The 11,124-nt window shown below is 34.4% G+C and overlaps 1 protein-coding gene across 1 annotated transcript; it reads left to right on the top strand.

The window, feature by feature from the left end:
- The first annotated feature begins 1,817 nt into the window (after window positions 1–1,817).
- Window positions 1,818–9,301, top strand: LOC131062773 (RGG repeats nuclear RNA binding protein A). Its single transcript, XM_057996503.2, has 7 exons — window positions 1,818–2,310; window positions 5,481–5,868; window positions 7,810–7,875; window positions 8,001–8,124; window positions 8,323–8,484; window positions 8,626–8,688; window positions 8,778–9,301. The coding sequence occupies exons 1-7, from the start codon at window positions 2,121–2,123 to the stop codon at window positions 8,970–8,972; spliced, it is 1,188 nt and encodes a 395-aa protein (XP_057852486.2). The 5' UTR covers window positions 1,818–2,120; the 3' UTR covers window positions 8,973–9,301.
- The last annotated feature ends 1,823 nt before the right edge of the window (window positions 9,302–11,124 follow it).

The following is an 11,124-nucleotide window of genomic DNA, read 5'->3' as shown; positions in this document are numbered from 1 at the left end:
TAAATTGTATCTTATACATAATTAACATTAGGAGAAGGGTTGATACACATTTCCTAACACAACTCCCTAATTTCCTCCTATAGCACTATATACACCACTTTAAGGTTAGCAAGACTCTATGGTTTTTGTAGTGGCAACCATTACATACACAACATATACTATTGCTTGGAGATCACACACTCCTAATCTTTCCAATATCGTAGAGGTCAAAATGTCATCAAATGGATTGAAGAGGCAATCTCCTAATCATAATTAACTAGTTTCTTTCCCCTTCACATTCATATATATTTTGTGGATTTTGCATGTGTTTCGAGCATTAGGAAATGTTGACAAGTAACTCCCAAAAGTTTTAGAGCATTTAGAAGCTTGGATACAAGGTGTTACAAGCTAGGGTTTCTGTTGCACCAAAAGATCGACCTGCCAATGCCCGATACAACCACTAGACTTGTAGAATCCACATGAGGCTGTAAAACCATGTCGCGAATCCCCACGAGGGATGCTGGTCCACTGCCAACAATCCCCCTCCCAGCGTCACTCGTCACGACCTACGTGATTCAAACCTGTGACCAAGCTCTGATACCACTTGTTACAAGCCAGGGTTGCTGTTGCACCAAAATATGGACCTGTCAATGCCCGATACAACCACTAGACTTATAGAATCCACATGAGGTTGTTAAACCATGTCGCGAATCTTCGCGAGGGACGCTGGCCCACTGCCAACACAAGGCTCTATGGAGGACACCAACTCCTCCTTTGGACATGAACACTCGTACCCTAGATACCAACATTTGTCAAATTTTTAGAACTTCTTGTAGATCCCTAGAGATCTCCTTCTAACTCTTGCCTACCTCATTCAGCGCCTAAATTACACCAAACATCAAAACATGAATTCTTTCCCACCTCCTTTCATTTCCAATTACTTTTTTTGATTTCATATTCAATTATACTTGGGATAATTTTGATATTTTGTAAACAATTTTAGTGTTAATTATATTTTAAAGTGCATTGAGTACACAATATATAACATTTACAAAAAGAAAAATTACTATTCTATCTACAATGAGGACCAACTATTGTAGTTATACATAGAATCAAATGAGGAACTATCATAAACACCAACACAATTAAAGTAGACACAAAATATAGAATAAGTTTTGGAGAAAGGTCGCATCAAAGATTTCCATTCACTTTCATATCATCGATTTTGTTAAAATTATTTTCTTCGTCATTTATCATTTTAATTATAAATAATTCAATGTGCAGAGATTGAGGTTTTCTCTCTTGTCAATGAAAGGACCTTTAGACATTTAACCTTCAAATCAAAGAGTGATAGAATGAACCACTAAATTGAGTTAAATGATTGAAGAAAAACACTCTATTAAAAAGATGATTTTTTTTATGATTTACATAGATCTGTTCTAAGAGATTTCCACAATCCATCATATAATTATCAAGAGTGCAAAAATCGTACACACAATCGAATCCAAAAATGCACTCTTGATAATTACATAGATCTATCAACATAATCTAAAATACATCAATTCAATCTATCCATATCACTTAATTTACACCATTCATATTCAATAATTTGATAATTTATCACCTCATTGCTATTCTATCTACTCCTCACCATAGTACAACCACATGAAAGGTTAATAACAACACAAGAATCCACAAGGTTCTTTCAACAAGAGGCTTATACTGAAGTAGGTACATTTTTAACTCATTTTTAAAAATTATTTAAGCTAGAGCAAAGGATATATCCAAAGCAGCCACGTCATAGATAACCCCGCACTAACAACAAAAGCTGATAAGATAAGAGATGGGCAGAAGAAATGTAATTTTAAAATTCTTTACATTGTTTAAGCGATCTCCTCTTGAATATTATTATTATAAAAACAGGGGAAGAGCAGAAAAATCCTTCTGTCTTCTTGTCTGTTAAAGCAGATTACATTTATACAATTTTTTCTTTTGCTCTGCAGTGTGTTGATAAATGATGAATAAGGGAGTTTTTAGTTGTTTATCCGCTCTGAAGAATCATGGATTATTCTTCTTATTGACGGAGAAGAGGTGATATTGAGGATTTTCGCTAGGGTTCTGAGAGAAAATTTGCAGGTTTAATGGCGACGGTGAATCCGTTCGATCTATTGGGTGATGACGATAATGGCGACCTGACTGTGGTTTTGAATGCGCCGGCTGTTGGAAATGAAAAACAGGGGGCGAAGAAGGGTAGTGGTAATGCGCCTGTACAGAAGACAGCAGTGGCGTCTTCAAAATTGCCGTCAAAGCCTCTACCCCCGGCTCAGGCCGGTAAGCAATAGCAAATTCTTTTATTCTCTCAGAAAAAAATGTTATTTTGATGAAAAGTATTTACTTTGCTTTTCAGGGTTTTTCATCTGCTTTTCTTTTTTGAGTATTTTGCCAGCACAGTGGAATTTCCCCGTCAGTTGCATTCAGGGTTTTATATCATGCCGTAGGATGTTTTTCTGTTGCTTGGTTTATTTCTTTTCAGGTAGGTTCAATATTTCTGTCATTTGGTGGGGAAAATATGAAGTCAACGTTTAGGGGTTTTTCGTTGTTTCAGCTGCATTTTTTGGCGTCATTTTACGCGAAATATTCTTTTAGGTTTTTATTGGTTTTGCTATTGGGTTTTGGGCTTTAATGCATTCAATAGTATAAGAGGTGGGAATCCTATAATTATGTAATATTAAAATATTATTGAATGAATGAGATCAAGAGAATAGAAGCGTATTATTATGTATAGAAATTTTTATGTTTAGCTTCTATAAACTCTTTTCAAATCTCTTATAATTTCTTTACTGCTCTCTTTTTTTTGGTTGTTTTATTTGAAGGAAAATGTATGTCATATGAGGGGAAAAATTGCATTAGCATGAGATGTTTTTGGATTTTACTGTTTGAGTCTTTTCCATTGACGATTTGGATCAATCTCCACGTTCCATTATCAGGGAATAAAAGCCAAGAGAAGACAAATGAAATTGAAGTTTTGGCAAGGCTAAGGTGGATGCGGATTTGAATGCTAACTGTTTCTTCATTGTCGTACACTCTTTTTTCTAATTGAATCACGAGTTTCTATTTTTGATGGAAAAAACTGTAGATAGGACTTTGTGCTTAAGTAATTTTTGTCCATGCTCTTGCCTGTAGAGTGTTAGGTTTTACTGCGTGATGATTTTCTCTTGCCTTAATTTTTCTGCTTTTGTTTGCCTTTAATATTCTATTGTGTAGGGTTTTGTCTTAGGTTTCATTGCTGTATGTTTCTTTATATATTTTTGCCCTTCATGTTCAGTTCTATTTAAAATCTCATCACTTTATGGGAATAATGCAGTTAGGGTTTTTTAATCCGTGTCAATGCTTGAAGGGCTATATGGGTGTTTCTTAATTGGTTTTATTTAGTTTATGTTATTTGCATTTTAAATTTCTGTCGTTTCACGAGAAAATTGTTTGTGTTTTAGGAATTTGTTATCTATGATAATGCTTGTTTGTTATGGATTTTGTTGCTGATTGTTTCTGTATTTCTTTATTATTATAATCTACCTTAAAGTTTGAAATTTTATGTCACGCTGTTGTTAGGGTTGTAAGGGTTTGTAATCGATGCCCTTGCTTGTAGGATGTTTACATTTAGCTGCTCAGATTCTTCTCTGTTGCTTGTTATTTAAAACTTTATTTGCATTTCATTTTCTACATCTGACAGGAAAAGTGTTGTTTGGGTTTTATGGTTTTATAACTTATCAAACAAACGGAGGAAGGTTTTTGGTTTTGTTATACATGCCAATGCTTGTAGGTTTCAGATTTCACTACAGGGTATTTTTCTATTGCTCTTTGGTATTTTTATCGAGCTTTGAGTTTTAAATGATTTTAACTATAGAAATATGGTGTGGGCTTGAGGGTTTTGTTATCTGTGCTGATGCTGATGATGTTTTAGATATTACTTCAGAATGTTTCTTTATTGTGTTACTTTTATTATTTAACTTCAAATTTTAAATTACATATTAATTGATGTAAAACATGCAGTTATAGTTTTGGTGTTCTCTAATCCTTGTCGAGTTTTGGAAAGTTAAATTTCATCGATCAACGTTTCTCTGTTAATTTACCTTTTTTTCTTGTTTTCATTTGCTTTTAAGCTTCTCAGTTCAATCAGTTGACTGGAAAAGATATGCTTGTTGGAAGTTTCTCTATCACTTTGTTTTGATTAGGTACCTCAAGACTTCAACTTTTACTCCTGTTGAAAAATGCTGATTCTTGTTGGGTTCTAGATTTCGTAACCGGTGTCTCGTTATTGCTTTTATGTTTATTGCACTTGGAATTTTCATTTTTTTGTCATCTGACATAATAAGATTCTTGTTGGGTTCTAGATTTCATAACTGATGTCTCGTTGTTGCTTTATATTTATTTTCACGTAGAATTTTCATTTTTTTGTCATCTGACATAATAAATGCAGTTAAGGTCTTGGTATTTTATAGACCGTGTCAATGCTTATAGTATTTTCAACTCCTTCAACAATTGATACCATTTACTTTTTCCTTCTACCTTGAATGTTTAGTTCGGTGCATTCAATTAGAAATTGCTCTTAGGGGACAGGGTTCTAGGTATCTCTGCTGATGATTGTTGGACTTAAGATTTCACTGATAGATGGTCCACTATTGTGCTTTTTTTTCCCTTCAACTGTAAAGTCTATTGGTGACAATTATTGTGTAATGATCTAGATTTCACCATGTTTCTCTATAGCTTTTGTAATTATTTGTCTTAAAACTTTCAAATATTATGTTATTTGATGGGAAAATTTGCAATTAGGGTTTCAAGGCTTTTCTAAATAGTGCTATAGAATATTATTAGATTTTACTATTGTTTATTAGATATTTTTCTGAAAAAAATCATTTTGAAAATTTGAATTTTTGTGTCTATATCGGGGGTTCACAATCTGTGATAATGCTTGTAGTGTGTCAGGTTTTGCTAATAATGTTTTCTCTGTTGCTTCATATGTTTTAGGACTGAAGTATTTTAGTCTTTGTTATTTTGCTTTTAACTTTTAAGGTAATTTGAGATGCTTGATTTATTGGCTACCCATAACTTATAAAGTTTGTTTGTTTGACAGTGAATGAGAGCTTTTATCATACCGTGACAATGCATGTAGGGTTTTATATTTCATTACTAGCGACTTCCCTTTTGCATTGGACTGATTATTTATTTACTTAAAAGACTTACTCTGGGATTTGGCAGGACAAGATCTGTTATGGTATAAGGGTGTTTGGTAGGTTCCATTTCTTTTAAGGTTTCCCATCTGTGGCGATGCTTTTACTCTTTCAAATTTCATTCTCAGTAATTTGTTCTTCATTGTTTGGCTTGAACTTTTCCTGTGTTTTACAAAAAAATGCTGTTGAAATTTTTGCTTTTTGATATTTTGATTTGTGGTTTTTAAATTTTGATGCGGTTGGTATTCTAATTTAGTTTTTGTATGATGGCAGTAAGAGAAGCAAGATCATCACAAACTGAAGGGAGTAGGGGTCGAGGTGGCAGTGGACGAGGGGGCCGTGGATCCTTTGGTAATAGGGACCAGGAGTTTGGAAGAGGTCGCGGTGGGAACTATAACAGTGAATGGGGCTTTAACCGTGAAAGTTATGATGGTTATGGTAGCCGTGGTGGGTTCTATGAAAGCAATGCAGATTTTCCACCTGGTCGTCAAGAAGACGGGGAAGTTGCTTCTGCTGAGCGGGGGAGGGGTGGAGGTCGTGGAAGTGGCCGAGGAGGCCGTGGAGGCAGAGGATTTGGTGGTGGCCGAGGGGTTGGTGGTGACGCTGGGGATGAAGATAATCGCAAGCGCATGTATGAGCGAAGGAGTGGCACTGGTCGCGGGTATCTTTCCTTCCCTTGCATATTGTAGTTTGTTAAATATTTCTTCTGTACTCCATACTAACAAATTTGTATGTGATGGGATCACTTTTAATATTCTTTAGGCTACTGTGGGCTTTAGTGGGGTTTCTCTGTGTAAATGATTGCTCCTTCGCTCCATTTTTCAAATTAAATTCTTTAAGCCAGTTTCATCCTCTTATGTAGATTTGTAAAGGGAATGAGAAGTTGATGCATGGGCCTTTTTCTATGACCTGTGAACTTTAGGTTTCCTAAGTGTTAGCATTTTGGTTATTAATGCAAATAATTATGGAATGTGGATAATTCCACAGATATCCATATTGGTAATTGACATTGAGTTAGTTCTTTATTCTGTGTAATATTGTTATGAATCGTCAAGGTTGAATTGAGGTCTACCTCCATCAAACACAGAGCTTATGTGATACATCCTCTAGGAAGAAGTTTAATTGCTTCTGCAATTTTGTGGGCTCTTGGACAAATTGTCTTTAGATGGATCATGTGAAAACTGGGAGAATAATTGGATAAGCATTGTTACACGCATAGAATTGTATAAGCTCTCTTTTGATTTTTGAGCTGGTAGATTTCATCCTCCATTTTCAATTGTGGGATTTTGTGAAATGAATATTTTCTAACTAATCGCATGGACTTATTTGCATGAATTCCTATGAGGTAAACTTGGCAAGTTTACTTCCGTCTGATGGAATCTGTGGAGCCCTTAGCTCCTTGCCTCTGTTTAGATGGGTTCTTGTTGGAATCTGTGGAAGGTTATGAGAGTGGACATACATGCTCTTGTTGGATGCACAAGTTTCATTTTATTTTTAATACTTGAAACTAGTATAGAGTCATATAAGCCCAGGTTGACATTTTATGCTAGTAGGTGGTGCTTTCATGCTTCTGCTCCTACTTTGTTCTCGGAGCTCTCTGTGATCTCCCTTACAATTGTCATGTTTGTTGGAATTTATGCTGTTTCATTTCATTTTTTAAATACCCTTTGCATTTTCATTGAACTGATGACCTCCCTACAACCTCACTATTTCCGTGTTAAGCTACTACCACAATCATTGTCGATTAATTATCCCTTGCTTTTGCTGAATGTAGGATCTATTTTGGTAGGGAAGACCATAGTTAATAATGAATTGTTTTATGATTGTGAATATTCCCATATGAATGTGTTGAGGTAGCATATTGAAGGGGTAGGAGATGGAATCGTTTCACCTAACACAATGAATTGCAGAGATTTAAATTAGCGTGTTGAAGTAGCACATAAGGATATTGAATTGATACACCTAACAATAAATGAATCCAGAGATTTAAATTAGTGCGTTGAGGTAGCGCATATGAAGGTGTAGGGGACTGAATAGAGACACCTAACAAAAAATCAAAATGAGTTACAGAGATTTACAAAACAATTTCTAGGAGTTTGCATTGTTTTAACAAAAGTGAGATATGCAAAATTTTTTAAGTTCTAGTAGCAATAGTTGATCATCTAAGTTCCTATCAAATGCAATCCTTGCATTGTGATAATAAATGTACATATTTTTTTGTGAAAGTGTAACTTTTTTCTGTCCAGTATTTTGGTAGGTGGTTCTTTTCACAAGCATCCAGTAACGAGGATAGGGGTAATAGCTATGCTCATAAATATTTCAAGTTTAAAGTAATTACACATGGTATTCTGAAATTTGTTGACAGGCAGCTCTTGTTTGTAGAATATGCAGCATTGGATCCTTTTCCCAAGTCCATGAACCACCAATTTCCTTTACACAAATATCATATCACTGAAAATAAAATATTGAATGGTTAATCAGAATTAGAATATGGAATGGGGTGTTTTGTGCTTATATTTTAATTTAGTTCATGGGAGGATACTATGAGTTCTATTGAGGGTTGTTTTTCTAATTTTTTTTTCTTGTTGGGGGCATTTTGCAGCACTGAAATGAAGAGAGAGGGTTCTGGTCGAGGAAATTGGGGAACCCCTGTTGAGGAGGCTTTTCAGTAAGTCTCTTGGCTGGCTATATATGGAGCTTATTTGAAAGCGTTCATCTTAGGTTTGGCAGTTATATTTTGCAATCCTGATTTTGCTGTTTGTCCTTCTAAACAATCTTTCTTTGCTTTTGTAGGCAACTGGAGGAAACAACATCTGCCGAGGAGGAAAAGGTACCAACATTAGAGAAGGTGGAGAAAGAAACTAATAAAGAAAGTTCTCCACTGGATGAAGAGAAGAAACAGGAGGAAGAAGATAAGGTGCCGATGTTGTCTAGTTTCTATTATTTATTTTTTCAATGCATCTTTGATTTGTTAGCTATTGTTTAGCATTTTCCCTGCTTTTGGTGTTCTTTTCTGTCACTGGCTTCAGAAATTGGCTAGTCCTGCATCCCATTTTTTTTGAATGATAGTACAATATTGTTGTTTAAATCTGATGCCAAATATCTGGCATGACAGGAGATGACACTTGATGAGTATGAAAAGCTTCTGGAGGAGAAACGAAAGAAGCTTTTGGGAGGGCAGAAGGTAGAAGAAAGGAAAGTTGATGCTACAGCATTTGAATCAATGAAACAACTTTCGCTTAAGAAGAAAGATGAAGATGCTGTGTTCATAAAAGTGGTATACGGTTTATTGCTTTGACTTTTTTTTGCTTTCTTCTAGAAGAGGGATATCTTCCACCACATGTAGAGTGTTCCTGCTACATTTTTTGTGCTTATGGTTTGTAATAGCCACTGTTAATATCTTGATATACTTTGATAGTCTTCAGAGAAGGACAAGGAAAAGAAGAATGATGCAGGGGAACGAGATGAACGGATTAGAAAGGTGAGTCAAAACATTTTTCTTTGCATAAACTCCAATTTCCTCATCTCTGGTTGTTTGCTAAATTGTGTTTTAATTTTGTTCTGTTAAAGCCAATGAGCATCAACGAGTTTCTGAAACCCGCTGAAGGTGAGAGGTATCATGGTGGAGGCCGAGGTAGGGGTCGTGGTCGTGGTAGTCGGGGAGGTTTTACAGGTGGCTTTGGTGGTGGTGATAATGATTCTCTTCAACTCAAGGCCCCAAGCATTGAGGATCCTCGGCATTTTCCTACATTGGGTGGGAAATAAATCTATTTATTATGAAGGTATTACATCTCCTTATGTTATTGACATGGGAGATGAGTAATGTTAGGGAAGGAAATTTCCTGTATTGAAGAAAGTTTTGTAGGAAGAACTAAAAGGAGTTATTGGCTTTGTGGAGCTTGTTTTTGCAACATGATATATATATATATATATATATGTAAATCATGGGCATTTCTTTAATCGAAGGGGTCTCTGTTTATTACTGATAATTGGTAACAATATCATTTGGGAATATTAGTTGTTTGTGATTTAGCAACTCTTACAACGAAATACATTTCTAGTTCATATAATGGGAAATTTACTTCAGTTATTAATTCTTGTACAACTAATTGCTGTTGTAGCGCAAACGATCAACACCTGTGTTAGCTGTACACTCATTTTACTGTTATTACATACACTCATTTTACTGTTATTACATTTCTGCTCTCCTTGTAGCACCATTGACTACTGAAATGTGTATATATTGCTAGGACATCAATTATCTTACTGGACATCAATTGTCTTACTTTTGTGACAGGTGCTTGCAATGTTGTGCTTTCTAATGTCTGTATATTTAACAAGATGTTAATTTAACCAAGCACGAGTAATTAAGATCTGGTTGTTAATTGCCTCTAATTTCCAGTAATTCTCACTTTCTAAATTTAACCGATAGTAAAAATTTATTCTAAAGTTTAACAACCAAGTTAAAACTTTAGAGTGTAACAACAAAGTTAAAAGTTGCAACACGCTGCAAGAGTGAAAGGAAGAGCAAGAGGGAGATTGACATCAATCTATTGTTGAAGCAAAAGATTCAATGTATTATTCAGGTTTTAAGGTGGGTTTCTTTACTAGTTATTATTATTTTTTTTAATTTTTTAATTTTTTAATTTAGTAATTAATAGTAGTTATTAATTTTAGTTGACAACTTTTGAAATTAATATAGGGTATACAATTGACATTTTTACAAATTCCAATTTCAAATTTTTATTGTAGTTTTACAAATGAACATTGATAGATTTATAATTTTGTAATTTTAAATAACAATATTCACTTAAATACTCTGGTGTTAAAAGTTTTAACACAATTTAGATTTAAACTTGTGTGTATCCTTTTGCTTATAATTTTGTGCTACTTGAAGTGAGAAAAATAATGGAGATTTTTAAATTTTGGATTATGCATGGTCTGAATTTTAATTTTTAAATTATAAGCTTGTAAATTTTATTTGTATCTGAACCAAGGGTAAATTTTAAAAGTTAAATACTTGTGTTTGACAAAGTTTAAGAACACGTTCCAAGTTTCTCTATCCTTTGCTTCTGTGTTTTGTGCTACTTGAAGTGAGAAAAATAATGGAGATTTTTAAATTTTGGATTATGCATGGTCTGAATTTTAATTTTTAAATTATAAGCTTGTAAATTTTATTTGTATCTGAACCAAGGGGAAACTATAATGAAGACAAATGGTTAGTTTAAACATAAATAAACATGAAACACTCAAACAAACTTAATAAAAACCATTATACCTCAATAGATCTCCTCTTGTTCTTCAGATTGAGCGTGATGAGATTGGAATTGGATTTGCTTTTTGATTATGTGGTTGGCTCTCCAAATGTGCACAATATGATTGATGGGAGGATGAGATGGATGGACAAATGACTAAGTGATGAATGAGTATGGATTTGGCTATAGTTTGGATGCTTGGATGATTGTTTTGAACTCAAATGGGCAACATAAACTTACTTGATTTGGAGATGGATAATGAAGGAGTGAAGTCTCCAATTTATAGGAGGAGGAAGGAAATGGAGGACTAGGATTGATTGAAGATGGTGGGTCAAGATTGCATGTGAGCCAACACATGGATCAAGAGGAGCTGACAAGACAAGTGTGGAGTTCAAGAGATATACCATAAATACATTTTTTGTCTCCACGCTCTTCAAGGTTCATTGGGAAGGTTTCCCAATGCACCTAGGGAAGACAATGAATAAAAATATTCCAATCACTTGGGTTAATTAATTAATCTTAATTAATTGAGATTAATTAATTAAAGGGGAGATTTATGAAGATTTAATTTTGGATACCTTGGAAGAATGGGGGAGAATTGATTTATTTTCAATTTTTGGACCATAGTGACATTATTAATTTAATTAATAATGAGGAGAACA

Source organism: Cryptomeria japonica, chromosome 9, assembly GCF_030272615.1.
Source record: "Cryptomeria japonica chromosome 9, Sugi_1.0, whole genome shotgun sequence".
Taxonomy (NCBI): Eukaryota; Viridiplantae; Streptophyta; class Pinopsida; order Cupressales; family Cupressaceae; genus Cryptomeria; species Cryptomeria japonica.
Note: the sequence above shows the minus strand (reverse complement) of the source record. Positions and strands in the feature narration are given on the sequence as shown.

Bases quoted from the DNA above. Each gene is read 5' to 3' on its own strand.
- LOC131062773 (XM_057996503.2), top strand. From the start codon at position 2,121: ATGGCGACGGTGAATCCGTTCGATCTATTGGGTGATGACGATAATGGC. The intron at 5,869-7,809 runs GTATCTTTCCTT...GGCATTTTGCAG, and splicing joins AGGAGTGGCACTGGTCGCGG to CACTGAAATGAAGAGAGAGG. The intron at 8,125-8,322 runs GTGCCGATGTTG...CTGGCATGACAG, and splicing joins AACAGGAGGAAGAAGATAAG to GAGATGACACTTGATGAGTA.